We start from the raw sequence: 23873 nt of genomic DNA, 5'->3' as shown, positions 1-23873 counted from the left end.
CACTGCTTTCAAATGCCGAATGGCAGGGTCGACCTGGGTGCAGCTTTAAGCAAAATATTCAAATTCTCAGCCTTTCTTTTTAAGAATTTGCATGGATATGCATTCATTTGCAATGTGTAAAGGCACAAGGACAGCTGAGCCTTGGTTTTAGACAGCGGGTAAAAAAAAAAAAATAATGCAGAATAAAAATGTATGATGGTATGAAATCTTGTTTGGGTAGATGGGTGGATTAAAACTAGGTTCAAAACTGGTAAAAACACAAGGTCAAAAACCTAATGAGACAAACATATTTGTAACTGATGAACTGGTGACAATTATCAGTCCTTGTACCGAGAAAGAGGAGTGTGTTAGTCTGTGATCTAATATACTGTAAATAAAAGATTTCCTGAAGAACTTCCTGTTTCCTCAGTAATCTTCAAACTACATCAGATACCAAAAGGTTACTGGATGTGACATCATGACAGAAAGGGACAGAAAAAAAAAACTGAGAGAAACACAGAGGCAAAGACACAGTGAGAGAATCTGAGATGAGATCAGCTGGGTAACTGTCAGTGTTTAGCGCTTTAATAGAGCTTTTGAAAACATTTTAAAAAACATTAACATTGTTAATGCTAAATAAAAGGTAGCACTGGATGTGACATGATGAGCAGTTTTTGTTCCTCTCAGGCAAACACAGCAAGATGCTAAAACCCAATACCAATACTATATTTTTTCTTGGTCAATTTCTATACCTCCCACACTAAAACCTTTTTGCATTAACATGATTAAACCAATAAATGGAAAAGCAAGAAGAGATTGTCATGTAACAGACTACAGCATATTAGTCCACCGCTTTACAAGTATCTAACAATCAATAAAAGCAACTTTTCCCAATAATGTTTACCAGTGCACATCATCTTTCAGAACAGTACCATTATTTTCTAAGCCCAATAAATAAAGGCAGGTATGCAAACTAAATGATGGCAGTAAGGTCGCATACGACTTTAAACTAAAATGGCAAAGCTACAGGGTATTTTTCTGTGAGAACTAAAATGGTCGATGCGAATACCAGTCAGCACTGCTACTGTTTACAGGGACAGGATATTTGGAGAGTGGGAACCAAGATTTAATGCCCTATGTTAGGACATTTTATCTGTGTCCCGAGCAAGCGACCTCTGGCCTTCCTGTCAAGGGAATCAATGTGGTTAGTTAATTTACTTCAATTAATATAAGAGGTATGATTGTATAGATGATCATGAGGGAAAAGAAATTGAACATACATTTGTTTCAACGGCTTCATGGTAAAATCTCTGCCATTGTGGTATATTCAACATTATGCATTGGCAACAGTCAACAGTAGAAACACTTAAGCCTCATCTCATTCATATGAGCCCAAAGCGAATTTTTAGCGGGCAGCTTATAGGAGTGCAAACATCATCTGACACAGATGCAGGTAGCTTCAAACTTAAAGATGTAAAGTTAGAGAGAGAACAAGACAAAGGAAAAGAGAGATTATGACAGAGAGAGACACAGATAATGACAGACAGACACACAGAGAGAGACAGGGGAGATGGTAGGGAAGCCAGATTTAGAGATGGGGGAAAAAAAGCAGAATAGTGAGGAGAGGAGCAGAGGAACAACAGGCAGAGGCACAGCCTCCTCTGGCCGCTGCAGACCTCAGACCCTGCAGAGATTCCTTTCATTAGGCTTTAATATTATGCTGCCGGCTTGCCATTCTGACCTGCGCTCTGTGCCAGCAATAAGAACGGCCTTCAAAGCCGGACCAAAGCAACAGAGCTGCTTGAGAGGGGGGGGGGTGTGATGGTGATGGTGATGGAGAAAGGTGGAGGGGCACATGAGCCGATGAGGTGCACTTTCAAATTGACACAGGGGCGTTACATTTTCACATCCTCACTCGCTCTGCCCGAGCTGATAGGAAAGGGAGATGGGGGAAGAGGGAGTTTTGTCTTTCTGGGGTTTTTTTTTTAACTCCCCTCCACAAGTTTCTGTTCCTAGTGACCCCCTCTGCTGCACAGTGTCTGTGTTAAGGGAGGTTATTTTGGTTAACAATGGTCCCATGTTGCCAAAGCCCTTCTCCAGGAGGTGTAGAAGGTGGCAGATTGATCTTATGGCCTCTTCAAGCACTTGCCAACACCTGACAGGTATATGTGTTCTTATATAATCATATGTGTATGTGCCATCTCTATGGCAGCACTGTTTGCTGAAAAAAATGTGACTTTCAAATCTGCACTTCTGGACCCTTAAGGACATTCCAGATAAAGCCTTAGTTTTGCTCTCCTGTGAAGCGAGACAGCACGCGTTCCACTGGCCTCAACACCTTACCTTACCCTCTTGAATTGAAACGTCACTGGAAAAATTAACATCCCAGAAGCCATTGCATTTACCCTCAGAGTTGTCCTTGCTCAAATTTAATAAGGATAAAATGATGCTTGGATTGTGTTTTTTCCCCCTCTTTAGGCTATCACGCATATGTAGTTTGAATTCATCAATTTGTGTTAACAAGAAGGATAACATCCCCTTAACCTCCCACTGTCCAGCCCCAAATTCCTTCCCCCGTCTATCAGCTGTTAATGAGTCACCTCTAATATAAAAAAATTCCTCTGAGGTAGTATACATGCAGTCCATCGTACTGCACTAATTTATTTTCTGCTTATTCCACAATGGATGTATTTATTTATGTTATGGGGTGAAGGGGCACACTGCTTGGAGAATAAGTATATGGCGTCAACAATAACAGTGTGCATTATTCCAGTGCTAATAACCTGTCCTGCTGATGTCCTTTCTACATATCACAGATGGGCTCAGACAGGGGAGAGCGGCAGTATTATGCCTCTGCCGAGATCTTCCACTGAATATATTACCATGTGATAGGGAGAGATGTCTCACTCCCTCACACACACACACACACACACACACACACTTGTAGTGTTGGGCCAAGAGAGCTGCATATGCCCCAAACATACAAGCATGGGCTTCATTAATGAAGTGCCAGGAGGAGAGGGAGAGGGATAGAGAGAGCGAGCACGTGTGTGTGTGTGTGTGTGTGTGTGTGTGTGTGTGTGTGTGTGTGTGTGCGCGCGCACCACGCAGCCGGGGGGGATTTCCTTCTTTAAGCTTTCAGCTCCCACTGGGCTTAGCTCGACTGTATGAACCCTGATGTGGGCCTGCCTCTAACACATGGCGTCACACACACACTCTTGCACGCGCACGCACGCACGCGCACACACACACACACACACACACACACACACACACACACACACACACATATATACACAAAGAATGTATACATTGAAGCTCAGCAGGAGGGCAGCAGTGCAGCACTGGCTCCTAAACATTTGGTTGTGGACGTCTCATTGACAGATGTACATGGAATCTAGCAGAGAAGGTCAGGTCATCGCTGCACCCTCCTCTTCCTCCATCTAATTCTCCCCCCTTTCTCCATCCTTCTCTTCCTTTACACAACACCCTATTTGTTGTGCCATCGCTTCTATCTATGTCTTTGGCCGGTGGCTGCTGGTTGTGCCATGTATCAGGTCGTTAAGGAAAAATGGACGCCAATTAAGCCACATTGTTGTATGTGTGATAGCTCTGTTGGCAACAGCAGTATGTGCTTAGGGTAAGTCTGGCATCTGATACTGTAAATGAGCTTCCTGGTTGACAGGGACAACCTGTTTCCGAGTGTAGATGCACTCTTTTTTTCTCTGTGACTGCAGCCATTATACTTAAAGAGTTTGGCAGCATTTATACATATATTGCTATGACGATGGCAGCGCAAGTAGATGCAGCAGCATGTAGCTCCTTTTTCACAATAGACAAGCTCTTATCAACATCGGGAAACATTGTGCAGGGTTTGGACTGAATGCAGCAGACTGCAAGAGGATGGACAAAATGGCATACACTGAGCGGCCAGTCAGACCACAAAGGAGAAACGAAACCGAAAGTGCCGGACGAAGAGAGGGAAGAGAGACTGACAGCTGTTCCTCTACCAAGCCTTCTTCTGGCTAATGTCGGGTCACAGGAGAATAAAGTGGATGCAATGCGATTGGGACTCACTCAGCAACAGGAGATTGGCTCTGCACACATCCTTACAGAGACATGGTAACATTCTGGGACCAAACCATTGCAATGGATGGGCGGATCTTGTTGGGAGGCATAAGGACACAAGACTCTGATGCAAATTCAAAAAATGCACTGCAGGAATTGAATGATACAACCAGCAGCAACATGCTCAAGCTACCGGACTGAATTTTCATAGTAGCTCCTGATTTTAATCAACTTATCCTTCAACTCCAAAGATGTAGCAGCATCAAGGATGAATTTTATTTCGTTTTTGAAACTTTGTTTAAAAAATTACTAATGAATTTACCTTCTACCTTCTTCTAACTTCATATACATTACACAATACAGACGTGTGTGTGCGTTTGTTACATGTATGCAGCGTTGGTCAGCCAATCACTTGCATATTGCATGTATTAGACCCAACAAGGAGCTCTGACAAATGTTGTAGAATTCATTACAAAAAAGGGCTGAAAAATGTTTTACCACATGACTAACAATCTCCTTGTTCCTAATTCTAAAATCTCTGTTCCCTATCTGTGGTCATGTGTACAAAAACTGTTTCAAACAGACCACAACAGTAGTTACATAATTGCATGTTTAAAGTCTCTTGATAAACTAGAATTACCAACTCGTGCTTCTATGCTTCCACAAACTAGTCAAGTTGCAGTTACAGTTTACATCCACGTCCGTCCAAACTCATATGGAGCCATGACAGTTGCTTAAAATGTGGGTGTTGCTGCAAACAAGCTACATATTTGAAAACATAGATGCTTTAGACACAGAAGCACAGAAGATCTATACAATAAGCACAGTTTCAAGACGGACACAGGATTAGTGTCACCAATACAGTATCTGACCAAATGTCTCTCCTTCTGTTCCTGAGTTACGGCGAGGAGCAATAGCCAGAAAAGGGTATTAGCAAATATTACGTCAGAGAGAAGTTTAACTTAGACCTTTTTGACATAAGATGTCATCACTTCATCATTTAATTCTACAAGACATTTGTGTGAAATTTTGTCATAATTAGCATATGAATTATGGCCAAAAATATTGACCTTTGACCATTTGACCATTCAAATAAGTTGGGTCAAAGTGGATGTGCGTGCCAAATTTGAAGGAATTTCCTCAAAGCGTTCTAAGGTATGGTGTTCAGGAGAATGAGACAAACACAGGTTCACAGTAACCTTGTTGAGTTTAGGTGGATGTGTGTACCAGAAATGGGGGAATTCCCTGAAGGTGTTCTTGGGATATCATGTCCAGAGAGAGACAACCCCAAAACAAAATGCCTCCAACCACAGCTACTGCCACAACAGAGGCCTAACGAGACAATCTTCATGAACTATTTAACTTTTTGTACATGCTGTGTCACCTCTATAATCCATCAAAATGGTCATTGTTGACCAGTTACGAACGAGTTAAGTACACATTCAACATCAATTTATGGCACATTGCTTCTGAAACAATTGTTCTGGGGGCAGAATGGCAGTGAAGTCAACATACATGTGTAGCTGAATCCACGACTGTCCACTGACCAAAACACACCACCGCTTTCTTTCCGCCGGTCACTGGGCGATGCTGGAGAGATGTGAGCAGCGGGCCGTAAAAACACTTCCCCTGCTCTCTTCTTTCGTCTCCACCACCCATCTTCTCCCAGGAAGCCAGCCCAGAGGTCAGTGCAATCAGGACCCATGAGCAACAAAGGGCCCTACTTAGGCGTCCGGCTCAGTGCCTGAGCCAAAGGCCAGCTTAGTGGGGCGAGACTGTCCATTAGGCAAGACCCTGGAACACCCCAGGGATCTGAGGTGAAAAGGGTTAGGAAGAAGAATAAAAACACCATCAACCCAGACACACACACACACATATTCTCAAAGACATACACAGATCATATGAGGCCTTGTTTGACACTGCTGTCAGGGTGCAGTGAAGGGGAAAGAAGAGCCCCTGTGACACGCTGAGACATCACACACATACATGTACACAAATAAGTGCACACACACACACACACACACACACACACACACACATTTAGGCCTATACCTCCCTCCACACACAAACACAAAAAAAGGTATGAATTACCATCTTTTTCATCTCTCAGTTTCCCACACCTCGTGCCTTGCTGTTACAGCTTCACAAAACGGGCTGTAGCAGCACCCAAAAAGCCGGCAAAATATGCTCATTCTCAACATCTCGTCACAACACATCACTACTTTGTGTTTCCTATCATTTCTGAGGATGGGTGGGGAAGTTGGCCCTTGTGAAGAGACTCTGGCCTGACAGAGGGGCTGTACTTTTCTCTGCAGCACCATCTCCTTCACTGCTATCAACTTTCCCAAGGCCTTCTTCTGTCAACTACACTCAGCATACACAAACTTTACCACGTGGTGTCTTAAGTCATTGAGGATATCACCCATTTAAGCAATTATTGGTGTTTTACATAACCAAAATATTGCAATACCATGCTAGTGACAAGCCAACAGTAAGCAACTGCCACAATGGCTATGTTTACATTTGTTTTTTTTTCATAGGATCACCACATATTTACACTATGTTACAAATGCCCTCAGCATGACTGGGCACTGAGAGTCTCCTCTGTGCTAAGCACTGCAAGTACAGCCGTAATCAATCACAGAGAATCTAGCTTGACTAAAATTGTACATACTCAACAGCCAGTCAATTGATTGATGGGAGAAAAAATCTGCACGTTATTCCTTGGTTAACTAAATCACTATGGTGCACAAGTGTACTCTACCTGATAGCATTATGAGTGCACCGAAGCATTTTTATTTTTTTCATGTCACAGACATTAACACTTGCCCAGGGCAAGTAAACTCTATGTTCAGGCACGTGGAATGCCTCAAGTGAAAAATACATTTGATCTCCAATGTAATATTATCCGAAAATAAACTGCACATTGTAATGCTTTTCCACCTGAGCTGCGTGCCTGAGCCCATTTCACAGCTGAACAAGACTAATGAGAAAAAACGGAAATACCGGATTCTACAGAAGTAAACTCTGGCAGTGATGATGATGGTCGGGTAAGAGCATAACAACCAAATAATCGACGAACCGCTCAGAGGCCCTAGCTGCATGTTTGATGTTTTCTTCTGATCGAAGCGTGTCGAAAGATATCCAGTTTTGGGTGAAACACTGTAGTTGTCGTCACAGACAGTTATTACCCAGCCGTCCAATCACAGTGTAGGCGGGGCTGGGCAAATATCACAAAGACCAACCAACACATCGCTGAGCAACAGCAACAGCAACAGCAACAATGGAATACAAATGAATACTGAACACGCATATCCAGAGGAAGCTCTCTACCTTATGCCAACATCTTGCCCTGCTATGTTCTGCCTTAAACAATGCACAAGTCTTAACATTTTAAAAAAAAACAAACATATCATCTCTGTAATTTGAACAGCAAAAACATACCTAATAATAGCCTAACAATAAATCTTATTTACAAAGCACTAAAATCAGGATAAATGATGTACTTTGCAAAACCAACAACAAATGGCGTGTCACACTTAATCACCCTCACTTCCCCTTAATTTTAACATGTAAATTTGTGTATTTATGTAAACATATAACCTCTAAAACTAGGATGCCAAACTAATTTACTGTTTTTCTCTGTCCTCCATCATTTCTCAACTTCTTTCCCATTTTGTCACTTCACATACCTCTTATCTTGCTGTCATCTTTGAACCTCCCCATTCCTCCAATCTCATGACTTCTTCACCTCCCTCCAGCTTTACCGTCTACCAGTTTTTTTTCTAATAAATCTCCCTTTAAACTAATCTACTTCCCATTTTCCACCTCCTTATGCCTGCCTCTTCTCCTTTTCTGTATCACGATAACCTTTGGGTACTATACAAGGTCTCACCTGAGGGTCACATATCATTGTCTCAAGTTAGCATCTCTGGCCCCCTGCTACTGAACCTCCACACACCCATATTGACTCCTCAACCACCACTCTCACCCACTATCCCCTCCTCTCTTCAGGGTCGACACTCAGCTCCCTCTGGGCTGAAGTCACCAATCACCAGCTCTTCTCCTTTACCTCTATCCCTCAGACCACTGCTACCTCACCCACCCAATTGAGCCCCCTTCCCCGCCTCCCCCACCCAGGGGCCTGTCCAGGGCTGTGGCCACCAATCACATCATGTCAGGCAGCTTGTCCTGATGGAGCACGGTGTCAGAGCAACACTCAGAGTTGCCAAGGTTGAAGCCTCGAGAGACTCGCTGCCTCTCTTCTCTCTCTCTTCGTCTGTCCCTCTCTCTCTTCCTGTCTGGTTGATGACACAGTGGGCTTTTGAGCAGAGATGGATATACAGGAATACGTGAACAGAAAATAAGCCAAGTTTAGCCTGAAGTCGTGGCATCTCCATAAACTTGACAGTGGTTAAAACTAAATAAGCACAAGAATAGGATCATTTGAATAACTTATTAATAAATGAGGCAAAAAAATAAACAATAAGCATTTAAAACTGCTTTAAAGATGGCGTAAGGTAAAGTGATAGTTAAATTCTGAAGACAGCTGCTATATTTGCCTTGTTCCTATGTCTAACTTGCCCAAAGCAGATTACAGAACATTAGACATTGGAAGCTGTGATACAATGACGTGTAATACAAGGAAATATTTTTACAAACTAAAACACCTGCTGTAAACATCCATTTTTGCACCAAAATATAACACTTACACGAGGAAAATCGCCATCATCGAAGAAGCAAAGACATCACTTACTCCACCTAAGCTAATTATTCCAAAATGCAAAGTAGCATCAACACACAAGATGCTTTAAATAAGGTCTGTGACTCAGTTTTTCTCAACTGGGGAAACTTTTTCTTTGCTACAGCGATTGCTCTCTTCACCACCTACATGTTTCCAAATGCAACAGGCTCATAAAAAAGGCCTACTAGGAAATGTAGGAAGTCACAAGAATATTGCTCATGTGGAGGGGAAAAGTACATGACTACATTTTTCACGACATAAGTACCGGAGTGTAATAAATATCACAAACTGATCATACATAGCAACATATATATGTCTGTATCAAAGCATAGATTTCCTTTTAGGATCAAATCACACCTACTACAGCCTTGCTATAAATGAAAAACAGCATGTAATGTGTTCAATTTCATGCAGTATGCAGCAGGAAGATCAAAGGTTCCCTATTAAAATGTGTGGAATGGCCATAGAGAGTTAACATCAACTTTAGTTCATAGCTGAGAGTAAAATCTATTCATTATTCAATATTTCCTTTATTTCTCTCTGGATATTATGCTGCAACCAGGCTGGTGGTTTATATGTAATTTGCAATTTCCTGCAACAGTGTCTTTAGAGGCGAAATATGAGAAGAGGTGTTTGGGAATGAGAAGGCTGGGAGTAAGAGATACAAAGGAACAGAGGAGATGGAGGGATACTGCCAAAAAATAAGAAAGATGGGCATAAAGAGAGTTATGAAGGTGGAGAAGGAGACATGCAGGACTGGAGAGTGAAAAATAAGGAAAAGATCAACAGGAACACCAACAGGTTGAACCAGAATGACGCATGATGACAATATGCCAAGAGAGAAAACACAAACTCTTATCTCCCTGTGTATGCATGTGAGGGCATGCACATGTGAGATATGCAAGTAAACTGGAGGTAAAAAGCTAACTCTTAACTGTAAGGAAGGTGCAAGAAAACACAACATGGATGGAGTGTGCATTACTAGAACAAAAAAGCGTGCAACTGCAAGTGTGTAGTGTCAGTTTTGTGAAGGTAGCAGTCCTATTTCAGCCATTTCCATCCATTTCCTTGGAGAATAGATGGGTGACAGTGTCTATGAAAGGTAGGGGGGCTTTCTATGGGCAGCATTTGAAAATGTTTTTTGTTTAAAAATGACATTGAGGGAATACAATTTATTTTTTTAATTAAAGGATAAATATAACAAGGCTATAACATGATTACAACAACTTAATTTTTCTTGGATAGTCGCAGAGAACAGTGACTGAAGTAAACAATAATAAGAGAACGAGATAGCGCAACTGGTACACGTGTCAAATACCACAGAAAATGAGTATTGAAACCATTTAAAATATTCAAAATTGATATGTATCGACAATCAGCATTTTTGACAACATGTTAGAGCACCTCCCATCACTACTAAAATCCAGTAATCCAGTATGAGATTAAAAGTTCCACTTTGCCTCACAGCTAAATATATAGACAGTGCCAAATAAGTGGCCATGGTTGACCACAGTTGATCCACACATCCTCCAGCAGGAGTATCGTGTCCCAGTTAATACTGATTTATGCTCAGGAGTTATAACAGCAAACAAACAAAAAATCTGGTTTGTTTTGTACACATGTCTCTCTTCATTAGGGATTTGATGGAAGTACACTAAGTTTCCCAGGCTTGCAGCCACAACCCCTGAGGTATTTTCTTTCTTATCTCTTTTTTTCCCATCAATGCTTTATATAATTCCTTTAATTTTTGCTCACTGAGGTGACACCTTTGTATATAATGCCTATAATATAATTTCTTTGTTACACTCACAATTACAAGCATCTTTTAAAATCTGACAAAAAAAATGACCTGTAAAATACTTTACTTTTGCAACTGCAACTTAATAAACTTCAAATGTGATCCATTTTTATGGAGAGAAGTCAATTAAAGCTGAGTAGTATATAGACTTGTTTGTTTAACCCTTTAAATCCATGGTGGGCTGACAGCTGGGAAGGACATCAGGACAACCCAAAGCTAACTAAATAAACAAACAGAAAGACAAACACAGATATGTGTATGTTAGGAAATGAAAGAAAAATCAAACACATTATAAATGCAAAGGTGGCACTGGAGCCTGTCAACCTTAAAAATATTTTTTTGCCTGCAGTTAGAGAGGGAAGTACAGCAATGTGCAGAGGGGTGTATCTGTGTGTGCAACTTATCATTTTTAAGTACTGCAGAGCTGCTCACAGTCTCTTTAAGTTTTCAAATGGATGTCTGTTTGTGGAACTTGCTGAGTGTTTATCATATTATCCTCTGTTCTTTACAGAGGAGTGGGCCCTCTATACACCAAACTGTGGTTAGCTAGAATTAAATGGCAGAACCATTTTCTCTGTGTGCGTGTGTGTGTGTGTGTGTGTGTGTGTGTGTGTGTGTGTGTGTGTGTTTGTGTGTGTGTGTGTGTTTGTCTACTGCGCACGTATGTGTGTGTGCGTTCTGTCTGCTGTGTTTTTTCCACAACTTTGGGATGAGATCTGAGAGGAAACAGACAGATTTCCATCTGTCTGCTTCATTTGCAAAAAAAAACCTTCTTGCGATTCAAATATATGCTTTAGCCACCTCTCTCTTGCCCTCCCTCTCTCTCTCTCTCTCTCTCTCTCTCTCTCTCTCTCTCTCTCTCTCTCCCTCTCTCTCTTTCTCACTCTCTCTCTTCCGTCTCTCCATCTCTCCCTCTCTATCCAAGTGGCATCTGTGGATGACCAGGGCATCAAGAGTCTCAGGGGCTGAGGGAAGAATAGGGGGAGCAGCAGGGAAAAAGAAAAAGAGTGAAAGAGAGAAAGAGAAAGAGGGAGCAAGCGCCTCTAAATTATTCCATTCAATTTCTTAATAATCCCACTTTAATTTTTGCATCTTTGAGTGAACCACCTTATTCCTTTTATAATGCTCTCTTAATATAATTTTCATATTGCTTATCTATCTTGTACTTTCAGTTATGGTCTTCTTTTAAATTCCATGACTCAAAAAAACGAGCCTAGAACTTTACACTTTACTTTTGCAACTAAACCAACACTATAACCGACTTCAATATAGTGATTCATTATATCAGAAAAAATTAACAGATCTCTAGCAATATATTATATTAACAACAGAATTTTTTGTTTGTTAAAAACCATTCAAACCTGGTGGCCGACAGCTGGGAAGGTACAACAGACAACCCAAAACTAACTTAACCAAACAGAACACCCCCAAACCATCTATATGCCGTATGTTAGGAAACCAAGAATCAAAGATCAAACAATTATAAAATGCAAACCACTGAAGCCTGTAAACAAAAATAAAAATAATTTTTTTGAAACAAGTTACAAACCAAAAATCCAAATGCTGCCAAAATCAAAAATTGTGTGTGTGTGTGTGTGTGTGTGTGTGTGTGTGTGTGTGTGTCACTGCGCACGTATGTGTGTGTGCGTTCTGTCTGCTGTGTTTTTTCCACAACTTTGGGATGAGATCTGAGAGGAAACAGACAGATTTCCATCTGTCTGCTTCATTTGCAAAAAAAAACCTTCTTGCGATTCAAATATATGCTTTAGCCACCTCTCTCTTGCCCTCCCTCTCTCTCTCTCTCTCTCTCTCTCTCTCTCTCTCTCTCTCCCTCTCTCTCTTTCTCACTCTCTCTCTTCCGTCTCTCCATCTCTCCCTCTCTATCCAAGTGGCATCTGTGGATGACCAGGGCATCAAGAGTCTCAGGGGCTGAGGGAAGAATAGGGGGAGCAGCAGGGAAAAAGAAAAAGAGTGAAAGAGAGAAAGAGAAAGAGGGAGCAAGCGCCTCTCACTTCATATTTCCCCAGCACCACCCCGACGTGCCAGCCAGCCTGCAGTCTGTTCTCCTTTGAGCTTTCTATTCTACCACAGAACAGAAAAAAAATCAATTCATATTTCCATAATCCACACTCCTGTCTGTCTGCATGTCTTTGCCTGTCCCCCCTCCTTCCATCCCTCTCTCTTTCTCCCTCTTTCTGTCTCCCTCTCTCTCTCCCCCTCTCCCCTGGGGTAGACTAACCCCTCCACCCCGATCCTACGGCCTACAAATGTCATTACGCTGAGCAACAATAACAGCCTAAACAAAAGGAGGCCTTGCTCTGAGCTCTGAGCCCCTCTGTGGAGACTGTTGGCTGCTGCTGCCATATGCTGGCCAGCTCGGGCCACAGAAAGAGACAGAGACTGTGGCTACAGAGGACTCCAGCCTTCAGCCCCACAAAGGAGGAAAGGAGCCCTAATCCTGGTAATGAGGCCTGTGAATACAGCCTTTATGTATATGGGGGAAAGGGCCAATCCCTCTGTACACAGCACGCTAACTAGCCATCTTAAGGGCCATCTTATCCACACAAACGATCTGGTCGACAACAGAATGAAAGAAAAGTAAAGTTGTGGGGGGGCTAAAAAGAGAGACATGTCAGAGAGGAAGGATGAGGCAGACCCGTGACAACACATGCACTATGTTTACACTATTTTTTATTTCATCTCTCTTGGGCTCAGCTGCTCTTTTTTACTCCTTCTCCATCACTTCCATTTCCTGTGCCTACCTCTGCAAGTGTGTAATTTCTTGCTCACACTCTCGTTCCCTCACTCCCTCTACCTCTTACTCTGATAGCATGCTCTGGTTCTTGTGGGGCAGGCAGACATCGCCTGAAGCGTCTTTCTACAAGCCCGTTTATTCCTCAAAGTGGATCAGAGAGGCAAGAGAGCTGCTTAAACTCACTGGCTCGGCTGCTGTGTTGAGAGATAGTTAGCCTACGCACATATTGTTGTCTTTCTCTCCAGTTTTTTTCTAGATGTCCATTTTTTCTCTTTGGCCCATGGATGGTCTGCTGCAGTCATCTGTCCACAGAGTGCTCCAGGACCTGTTTTGTGCTGTTGCCACTTTGGGATCATGAAATATATGTCTTTTTTTATTTTTATTCTATAAATCTGTAGTTGTCTGTCATTCTTAGAACTAACTAACTGCCACTGCAAAAATCACACACACACAAGCTGCCTGAAGAAGCCACAGCAGCGGTGAGCAGGAGTCATGGAGTCATCACATGTTGGAGCAACAACAGGAGAATGAGTCAACCTCATCTACCTACAGCGTGATGTGCACAACATAGAGTTTAATACACATATTATTACAGGCTGTGTGATTGTTTTGATCAAGTTGGATCTAGACTGTGGCTCTTTGAAGGTGAAGCCAGAGAGAAATAACAAAGACACCCTGCTGAGGTGGTGTATTTTTTCTAAGGGTAAAGAGCAAGGCTTTTAAATAAAAGAGATATCAAATCAATTTATATTATTCCAAGGATTTTTTTTTCTTTTTGCATATGTGCATGTTGTCCCCCTGAGGGAGCTGATGAGACTTGAGATTGGCATAAGGGGTTTTTTGGGTTCACGACAACTTATTTTGTAGATTTGGCCATCAATTCTATCAATAACACCCCTCACCAAGTTAACTGACGTGACATAATTGAAAAGGGATTAAGATGGGACAAAAAGAAAAACATTTAGCAAGCATTTAGACAACAGACTGGTTAAATAAACCCCCATGAGGACAAAACTAGGGATGCATCGTTATAACTTTTTATCTCCTGATACAGTTCTGGAAGACCACTATCAGGTGCTGAAACACTACCAGTGTCATTTCCCAAATCTAGATCAGTATACTACAATGCGTGGAACTTATTGGATTTATTTTTATGTCAGGTAACAGGAGGTCTGGGATTGCTTTGGTACTGTAAACTGGTAACAGAAACACAGAATTCTATTCATTACCCTCATCAAGTTGGTTATGTTTTGGTTTTTTGGATTACATAAAACTACAGCCCAGTCTTTATGAAACTTGTTGTAAGGGTGCAGTATGGGCCAAAGAAAAATCCAATACATTTTTGATCAGATCTGAACCATGGGGCAGATACAGAATATATTTTTCACTTTTGTTACTATTACAAGATTTGGCCATTAGCCCTTGGTGGAGGTCTGTTCTCTCAGAGTTCCCTTGTAGGTTTTCTTATTATAAACAAAGAATCTGTATCAAAAGTGGACTGGCCATTTCATGCTGTATTGACCATAAAAATAATCTGCCAACAGAAGCTGTGCATCTCTCAGGGAAACAAAGGCGAATTAAAGAATATTACCCAAACCATTCACTGTAAACATCCATTACAGGTTATAGACAGACTTCCTGGTTAAACTTTGACACACCGTACTTACCACAGTTGTGCACACACACAGTAAGGGAATATAGTGGAAAGTTTGGGTAAACTTACTTTCAGTTTATTTCCAAATCAAGAAGTTTTGATTGGTTTGTTGTGAACTGGTTGGCTAGTTGGTTTTTGCCCCATCGGATTTTATTGTGGAAGTTTCCCAAATCCCAACTACTACTTTGTATCTTTAGTTATTATTTCTATTGATTGTAATAGCCTTGAACTCCTCAAACATAAGACCTGAGTTGGATTCATCCTTTACACAATGTACTAATCAAAATGTGCTTCTTAAACAATAGAGACTAGTGGGAGATACTGAGGTGTAAGCCTGCAATACTTCCCTCTGACTGGTTTAGGAGGAACATGGTGTTCCAAAAAATATTGCAAAACAGCTGCAGGTTTTGCTTTCAGCTCGAAAATGAACCCGATAATGCTATAAATGTGAAACAATGGGAAGCAGACAGAGAAGCACAATGAGAGAAAAAGCAAGAGATACAAACAGAGAGAGAGAGAGAGAGAGAGAGAGAGAGAGAGAGAGAGAGACAGAGGGGAAAACAGAGGTGTGCATTCCTGTCACGGTTGCATGATAATTACTGATTCGTCGGTTATTGAAGACCTGCTCACTGCTTTTCATTACCAGCAACAGACGTACAATGAGACAGAGAGGGAGACAGAGAAGAGGAGGAGGAGGAGGAGGAGGAGGAGGAGGAGAGAAGAAGAGGAAGTACTGATAGGGATGAGGAGGAGAGTAGTGGTGGTGGTGGTGGTGGTGGTGGTGGTGATAGGTGTTGGGGAGGAGGTTACCACAGGATGGCAGGGTGAGTGAGGGCATTAGGCAAGGAAGGGAGATTGGAGAGGAGGAGGAGGTAGAGGTTGTCTGCAAAAGTGAACGAGTGAGGGAGAGAGATTCGGAAAGAGAGAGAGAGAGAGAGAGAGAGAGAGAGAGGGGAAGAGAGTGAGAAAAGAATGAAAAAGCAGAGTGTGTTCCAACCTGGTCTGTGTGGTCCTGGGGGAAGCTCCACAGCACGGTTGGATCTAGAGGTAATTGACAGACAGCATTAATCAGCGGGTGAGAAACACACCGTCTTCGCTAGCTGCCTCAGAACACATACATATTAATGAGAGGGGTGGGGGCAAGGGTGGCTGCTGCGAGGCTGTGCACGCACGCACACACACACGCACATTTACACTTATATACTTACACACACACACACACACACACACACACACACACACACACACACGGAGCAGTGCTCAGTAAAAGACAAGAGAGTGTCTGAGCAGTATGTGCTGTAAATATGCTAATCTATATACTCAGTGTAGATATGATAGCTTATATTATACACCAAATCATGCACGTTTAAGAAAGTCGTATCAACACACACTCTAGTTTATTTGCTTAATTATTCCTACATTGATACAAGCCAAGCTATTTTGGTAAAGGTTTATCACTGTAACAGGGATTTGAGATTGTTTTTATAAGTATAATAAGTAACATAAGTTCTGCAGTAGACTATTTAATTTATAGATTGACAGAAAATCAACTAATTCTATTGCCAATTATCAGTTAGGTCAGCTACTGAGTGTAAATACAGAACATAAATGCATCACAAATGGCAATTTAAAATGTATATTTGTGGGGTTTAGGCTGCTGATCAAACTAAATAAGACATTTTAACAAAAAACGTTTTGTTTATAAGCTGCAATCGTCATGTACAAAATTCATTAGTTGCAGTCAACCTAGAATAACCATTCTTGTTTTAAGATTATGCTTCAAATATATTCAGGTTATTAATGATTTATATAAATGTTAAAGAGTACAACAAATACATGAGCGTTATTATTTTAGTACTGATAGTTCAATATTATAGCAGTGAAGATGGGCATTGTTCATTTTTTTAAAACTGATTATTCAGTATTTTTTGAGAAACATAAACTTGTGTATAAGCATAAACAAAAATAAGTAGTATACAAAAAAAAATATGCAGGCATGTGCAATACTACACAAATGTGCGTGTTGGTCTTACACTATGCGTAGAACCAAACTTTTAACTGATGAAATAAAAATCAAAGATGTCTGTAAGAAAGAAAACATAAAAGAGAGAGAACAGAAAAACAAGGTACTGCCATTTAATAAACTGGGACTGGAGTTCCAGCAGTCCAGTCCCCTGATCCAAGAGGACCACCTAAACTTTCCAGGTGTCAGAAAAAAAAAACCAAAAATTGCTCATTGAAGACAGGACTGGCAAATTGACACAGGAAAAAAATATACCAAACTGCACAAAATAAATTTATTTTTCTGCACTGTTGCCTTAGTGTCACTCTTGCAACATGCATTTCTATTAAAGCTTCCAAACCTAAACATGAGCTTTGCTTCTTGCAGGCTTAGACCATGTGGTTGAAAGGAAAGCAGCCACCGAGCCATAGCCTGAACACAGGGGTCTCTGGTAAACATGGCTTCCACAGCTCCAAGGTCACCCTGTGACCTCAGCAGGAACAGCGAGGGTTTGAAGAGACGAGCTCTCACATGCCAGGTTCACTGTCATGGACATACAAAAGGCCTACAGGCTCATGAACACACCCCCGCCTCTGTCTAAACAAAGCTGGCTGAGAGAAGGTGGATCTGGAAGTACCAAACCTTTTAATAGCATAGATCTCAGAAAAACAGTAACATAGCTCAACAGGTATAAACTATGAGGCTGATTAAATCCCTAAACTAAAGATGTATGAGCGTTTTAACACAGGCTAAATTTCGGTATGACTCTTTCTTTACACATATGGCCAAAAACATTAATGTAGGAAATTTATGAAGCCAGAGGAGAAGAGCCCTTCCTCAGTAAAGAGGACATGTAATAAAACACAACGTGTAAAGTAGCTTCATGGCTAACACACCAGGCTGCCTGAGAGAAAGAGGCATACAATGGACAACGGATGACAGGACGCAGCAGAATCCATCATGCCTTACATAATCCTGTTGGATAATTTCATGGGCCCCATCTTGAAAAGAGCGGCACAGGAAAAAAAGCAGCAGAGCTCAAAGCTATACACACCAACTCCGACTGACCCCCCCCCCCATTCTCCCTACCCTATGATCTGCCACAGTTAGGGCTATTTTATGCTGATTTACTGGGTGAGAGGATGGGAACTGCTGCTGGAGTGTGATACAGGACTGAAGAAAAGGCACAGGAAGAGAAGGGAGTAGGGGGGTCCAGTGTTTGTAACTTTCGGCAGCTATGCCTACAGTACTTTCTGCAGTGATTGGCCAAGTGTAGAGGTATGAAAATAGAGGGAACTTCAAATCTCTACTTTGTCAGTATCCATGTTCACAGCTGATCTAATGGATTTTTTGTTTTGTTTTTGACAATACAGGAGTAGTAGGACTGAAATCGAGTTTCAGAAAAATGGACACACACTGGATGTGTCCATTTTTACACAGCAGACATTTAAACTTTTCATGCAGAAAGAGCGCAGGTGACAACCTGTAGCTGCATGCTCCCTGTAAATGAATGCATGCATAATGATGCAGCTGTAATATTTAGTGTAAGATACAAAAGGGGGGGGAGGGGGGGGGGGTAAACTAAGGATTATTTTTATTGGCGATTAATCTATGGATTAATTTCTTGATAAACTGATTAGTTGTTTTGTCTTTAGAATGTCAATAAATGGTGAAAAATGTTAATCAGTATTTCCCAAAGCCCAATATGATGTCCTCAAGTGTCTTGTTTTGTCCACAACCCAAGGCATTCAGTTAATTGTCATGGAAGAGTACAGAATCCATACAATATTCACATTTAAGAAGCTGGAATCAGAGAATTTTTGACTTTTTTTTCCTTTAAAAATAACCCAAAATGATTATTGATTTCAACTCAGTAGGCAATTAATTTAATAGTTGACAATGAATTGATTCATCATTGTGGCTCTAGTGTAGTGCCAAGATGATTCATGAATAACTGATCAGTTAAAAAATAGAAAAATTAATAACTCAATAACAAAATTACAGTTTTACCATTTCAATTTTTTAATTACAATTAACAGTTTTGGATGAGATCACTTTTGGCAACTGCCAGCAGTATATATAGATAAAAAGCAAAAATCTTTCGATACCATCTTTGGATATCTTGCGTACCATGCACGAAAGCTCCAACAGTAGCCTGCTATAAGAGCATGTCATGTGACCAAATAAACTTCAAATCAACATACCTTTTCCCAACCATTTTAAATGTATGGCTGAATGTGTGTGTTCACAGAGTCACATAGAAGGAGAGTGGTGTAAAGAGAGTGAGAGAGAGGCATGAAAAAAGAGAGCAGGAGACAGAAAACAGTGAGTCGTAACAACACACACTGGAGGACATGTGAGAACTTCAGAGCACCACCAAACACCTTCCTTCATCATTCATATCTCCTCTGCATCCTGTGTGCACTTTACTTTCTATCCAACAGGCTCTCATTCTTTCTGTTGTGCTCCACCTCCACATTTATCTGCCAATCATTTCACTTCTTGCTTATCTTTGGTTCCACTATATATATATGATTATATAAATATTATATATTCCTCTCATTTCCCCCGCTTCTGCCTCATTTCTGGTCTCTCTTCTCTCCACTCTATTTCCTGTGCTTGCCTCAATTTTTCTATTTCTTTCCCAACCTTTCTTTCTCTTCATCCCGCCCTCCCCTGCAGCTCTCTGTCCTCTTCACTTCTGCCCCCCCTCCTTATTTTATTCACTCTTTTGCGTTGGTTCACCCCTCCCTCTGGACGTGCGGGGCGTGTGGTGGACGCAAGAGGGGGCCCGAAGGGGGTTAAGGCTGAAAGTTGAAGGTTACAAGGGTGAAGAGGACCCCTGCTGCTCCGCCAGGGGACACAAATGTCACCATGACAGATCCTGCACCGGTTAATCCACCCTCCCCTTCTCCAAACACACACACACACACACAGAGCGACGTGGCAGTGGCCAAAAAACAGAACAATTAATTTCTGAATACTGCAACTGTCAACTGTGAAATATGCAAACTACAGAGCCTGTAGTAAACCATTCTCTCTTTTGCACATAAAAAAATATTTGAGGTGCAAATGACATGCTCATAATTTTCTCTGTTTGAATGTTGTCAAAATGTTTCAGTACTTGGTTTGCAGGGAAGGGATTCTGGACAGCATGAGTCCACAGTAAATACATTTTTGGCTGCAGCCTCTGTGGGATCTTGCATTTTCAAAACACAGGCTGTGAATTTTACAAGTGCATTATATGAAGGTTTTGGCTTGCTCACAAGGTCATAAAACATGTTATGCATGCAACAGACAATGGTAGGTAGCTGTCAGCTATAATAAAAAAATGACAAAATTAGAGATACAGGGGTTTTGGAGGACACAAGCAATGCCATATGCAAGCATGAAAGCATAAACACATTTAGAGCTAAAACAATGCAAAAGGCAGAAATACAGTGCCATGTCCATGGGCACTCGATAAAGGTTTGACAAATGCCAATATGCAATAACCTCAGAGAACCCCAGGAATGAGTCCTAAAACCCAGAAATGAATAAGCATTTCCTCCTCAAGGTCAGTGGGATTTTTGAATTTTTGAGTTTTTTGTTAGAACCCTGAAATAAGGTCTGTGGTTAACACATGATGAAGAGACTTTCACGTTTTGCTCTGCGACATAAAATACATAAGTTAATTCCCCACTTGTGGAATTTAAAGCTTTTGTATGTCTTTAAAAAGGCAGTTGCAAGCACGTAGCTAAATGAGACTAAACTACATCATCAGGCCAAGAACGCCTTTACAGCCTTGTAGTGGTGGCAGTGTTAAGTCATTCAACCATCATGTAGTTTGTTTATAGCCCTTAGCTTTTTACTTCTGTCAATTGCCTTTAGGCTTCAAAAATTCTTAAAGTGGTGTTGACTTGTAAATATTATCTTGCTGAACAAATTGTGCAAATATCATAAACCTGTGGTTCCTAACTGGTCAAATCAGGGGGTCCAGATTTCTCCTTAGTCAAAAGTTCAAGGTCCACACATAAGATAAATTAACACATATTCAATTTTATTTCACTAAATGTAAACACATGGGCTTACAACACAGTAGAACAAATTTAGTAAATTCAGTAAATATAACACACTGAAACCAAAAAAGTGCCTGTTATTGCTTAAAGACCTGTGACATGAGAACAATGGAAAGGCAGAGCTTGTTAATAGGCCAAGTAATACCAGAAACAGGGCAATAAAGTAGTTGGTGAACTGGAAAAAAAAGAGGTTTACATGATATGAGGCCCTTAAAAAAGTCTTTGTTCAAAATAAAGTGGTTTGACATACTTGACACATTCATAAGTCGCTTTGGGTCGCGGGTCCATTGGTAACCACTGGTATGTATGTTTTTTTTTCCACAGAGTTCATTTTTTGCAATAATCCAAAATCCCATGGAAAAATCCCATAGGCTTTTTGACGAGGGAACCAGGGCAACGCTAACTTCTGTGTCAACCTACATAGAAATGTCATCCCTTTGGCACTCTATTGTAACTTCTAGCTTTTTTTAGACTAATCAACCACTTCCTACACTTTCATGACACCTATTTTTCCAAACATATATCTTTCAAGCCATGCTTTATTAGGCCTGACTCATTGCTTTGTTAGACATCCTTTCTGTCACCTGTCCCCAAAAACTGACTCAAAATGTGTTTATTGTATTTCCTCCAGTTGACAAAATCTACAAAGAGCTGTTGTAAAACAGTCAATTTGATGTGGCACCAGTGGCTGCACGAGTGACAAGGGGAAAACAACCTATAGCATATTTCACCCTGGTGGAGTGTAAACAGATCCAGTGGGTGAGAATTGAATTGAAATCACCTATCCAGAGTTAGATTCCTCCATTCACACCCCAGGAAATGGAGGGTGGTAAATGTGATGAAAGCTCAAAGAGTGACCATTTGGTCTCTGTTTGCAAAGTGCACGTATGTGTGTGCACAAACTGTACAAGTACATGCATGTTTACATAAAGATAGCAAGCTCAGGAGTGAATATTTACTGTACGGTAGCATGTCCATTGATCTCTAAGGGCTTCAAGCATGGCTGACCCCCAACAGTCACGTTGGGAGTAACATGTGGGAGGCCCCTGAGCCGTGCCACAGATACTGCAGAGAGGGGTTGTGGTGGTGGTGGTAGATATGGTGAAAATCAATGTTTTGGCTATTCCTGACACACCCGTCTTTTAAAGTCAGAGAAGAGTGAGTGTGGAGAAAGGAGGGTTAATAGGTGAAGGGTGCTGGGAACTGAGAGCAGGGCAACAGGGAAAGAGTGGGAGGAGGAAGGACGGGATGAGGGAAGAAATGGATGGCTTGCTAAGAGTGGGAGACAGAACTCTGCCGCTCCCAACTGACACTTCCTTCCTACCTACTCAGGTGGATCTTTAAACGTGATGGGATTAAACAGAATAAATTAGCAAGATATGTGTTCACCGAAACATGAGATAGCGGAGAAATAAGCCTACCCCTTCATGTCTTATTTCCTCTATTCTCTGCATAAATTTACTGGCACTTCCAAGTAGGCTAAAAAATGAAAAATGCTGGCATCTTCATCTTGGCAGAAATCTACAGTTCTTGGGATTTCCAAGTAGGCTAAAAAGAAGCTGTTGGCAGCGGATGTCATTGCTAATGCTGCTGGCTAGAAGAGAAAAAGTTGGCGCATTGCACTAGTGTGTCAGAAACCTCGCACTGCCCAGCGCAGCACAGCAAGTTATTAATCTTTGAGCCATGTTGTCACTAAAAAAGTAGAACTGCTTACTCTGAATGATGTAACGCTTTATAAAAATAGCCTTTGCAACATGGGAAAAGCATATGATAAACATAAAACACACCCACAGTGCAGAGGCCTGCGTTTGTGTTTCTATAGGATCACCTTTGCAGCTCAATAACAGTGGCCCGAATGCATGGTTCTGGCTTTAAGACTGGGAGAGATTTCAGTAAAACACAAAAAGACCTAACCCTAAATCCAGTGTGAATACACATTTAGATGAAAGCCTCTAGTTTATAATTCTCTATACTATGTGAATCAAACACAGACTTAGAGCCCTCATGGCCATCCAATGTTCTAAAGGCATAAAAAATGCACTTTTTTCACCTTATTCCATGAACGACTGAATGTGTGTTGTGAGTGAATAGGGGGCCTGTTTGTTAAGAGAGGCCAAATCCCATATGGTGAACAGCAGCTCCTCTGGTGAGAAGAGAGGCTGTGAAAGCCACCGGCAGCCCCTCTCCTCCATCCGTGCTCCGGAGATGAAGGGATGTAGCGCCTGCCTCTCCTTGTTCCTCCTTTCTCTCGCTCCCTTTGCCTCCTCTCCTCCCTCTTTCTTGGCCAGGGGTTAAACTGCTGCACTCTAACCTCCTTGGCAGTGATTTCATTCACTCCGTTTCTCTCGCTCGTTCTCTCATCTCTGAGAGAGATTTATTTCACAGTATGTAGTGGATTAGGCCCCCCTTGTACGCCCTCAGACAAAAGCATTGTTTTAGCACTAGCCTGTTCGCTGTAACGGGAGGAAGCTACAGCTACTAAGCATCCACAATGCGGCCATTGTGGACACAGGGCTGGAAGGACCCTGCCTCGGAGGCCGTCTAGACTTTGAGCCTGGGCCGATTGGAGAAACAGAGGGAGAAAATCCCATCAGGCAGTGGAGTGAAAGTTAACTAAGGTAACCTGCTGTGAACCTGATGAAGATGTCAAGCCAACATATGGTAAAAAATGTCTATTGTCAGAACAAGGAGCTTTCTTCCCTCTGAGGGAGGGTACGGTGGAGGAGGAGGAGATGAGGGGTGGCTAAAGAAGACTAAGGGGGGGCTTGCACAACCTAAAGGAAGGAATAACTGTGGTGGTCATCGTTTTACTTCT

The 23873-nt window shown here is 41.6% G+C and overlaps 1 protein-coding gene across 2 annotated transcripts in view; it reads right to left on the bottom strand.

Annotated features, from left to right (window-relative positions):
• Window positions 1-23873, bottom strand: part of dennd1b (DENN/MADD domain containing 1B) — a 120562-nt gene that overhangs the window by 78555 nt on the left and 18134 nt on the right. For both annotated transcript variants that reach the window (XM_042515126.1, XM_042515132.1), the window contains exon 3: window positions 15996-16039. In XM_042515126.1, the coding sequence (XP_042371060.1) occupies window positions 15996-16039 (44 nt within the window). The remainder of the gene's footprint in view (window positions 1-15995; window positions 16040-23873) is intronic.

Source organism: Plectropomus leopardus, chromosome 3, assembly GCF_008729295.1.
Source record: "Plectropomus leopardus isolate mb chromosome 3, YSFRI_Pleo_2.0, whole genome shotgun sequence".
NCBI lineage: Eukaryota > Metazoa > Chordata > Actinopteri > Perciformes > Serranidae > Plectropomus > Plectropomus leopardus.
The sequence above is the reverse complement of the archived record's forward strand: the minus strand, read 5'-3'. Positions and strand labels throughout refer to the sequence as shown.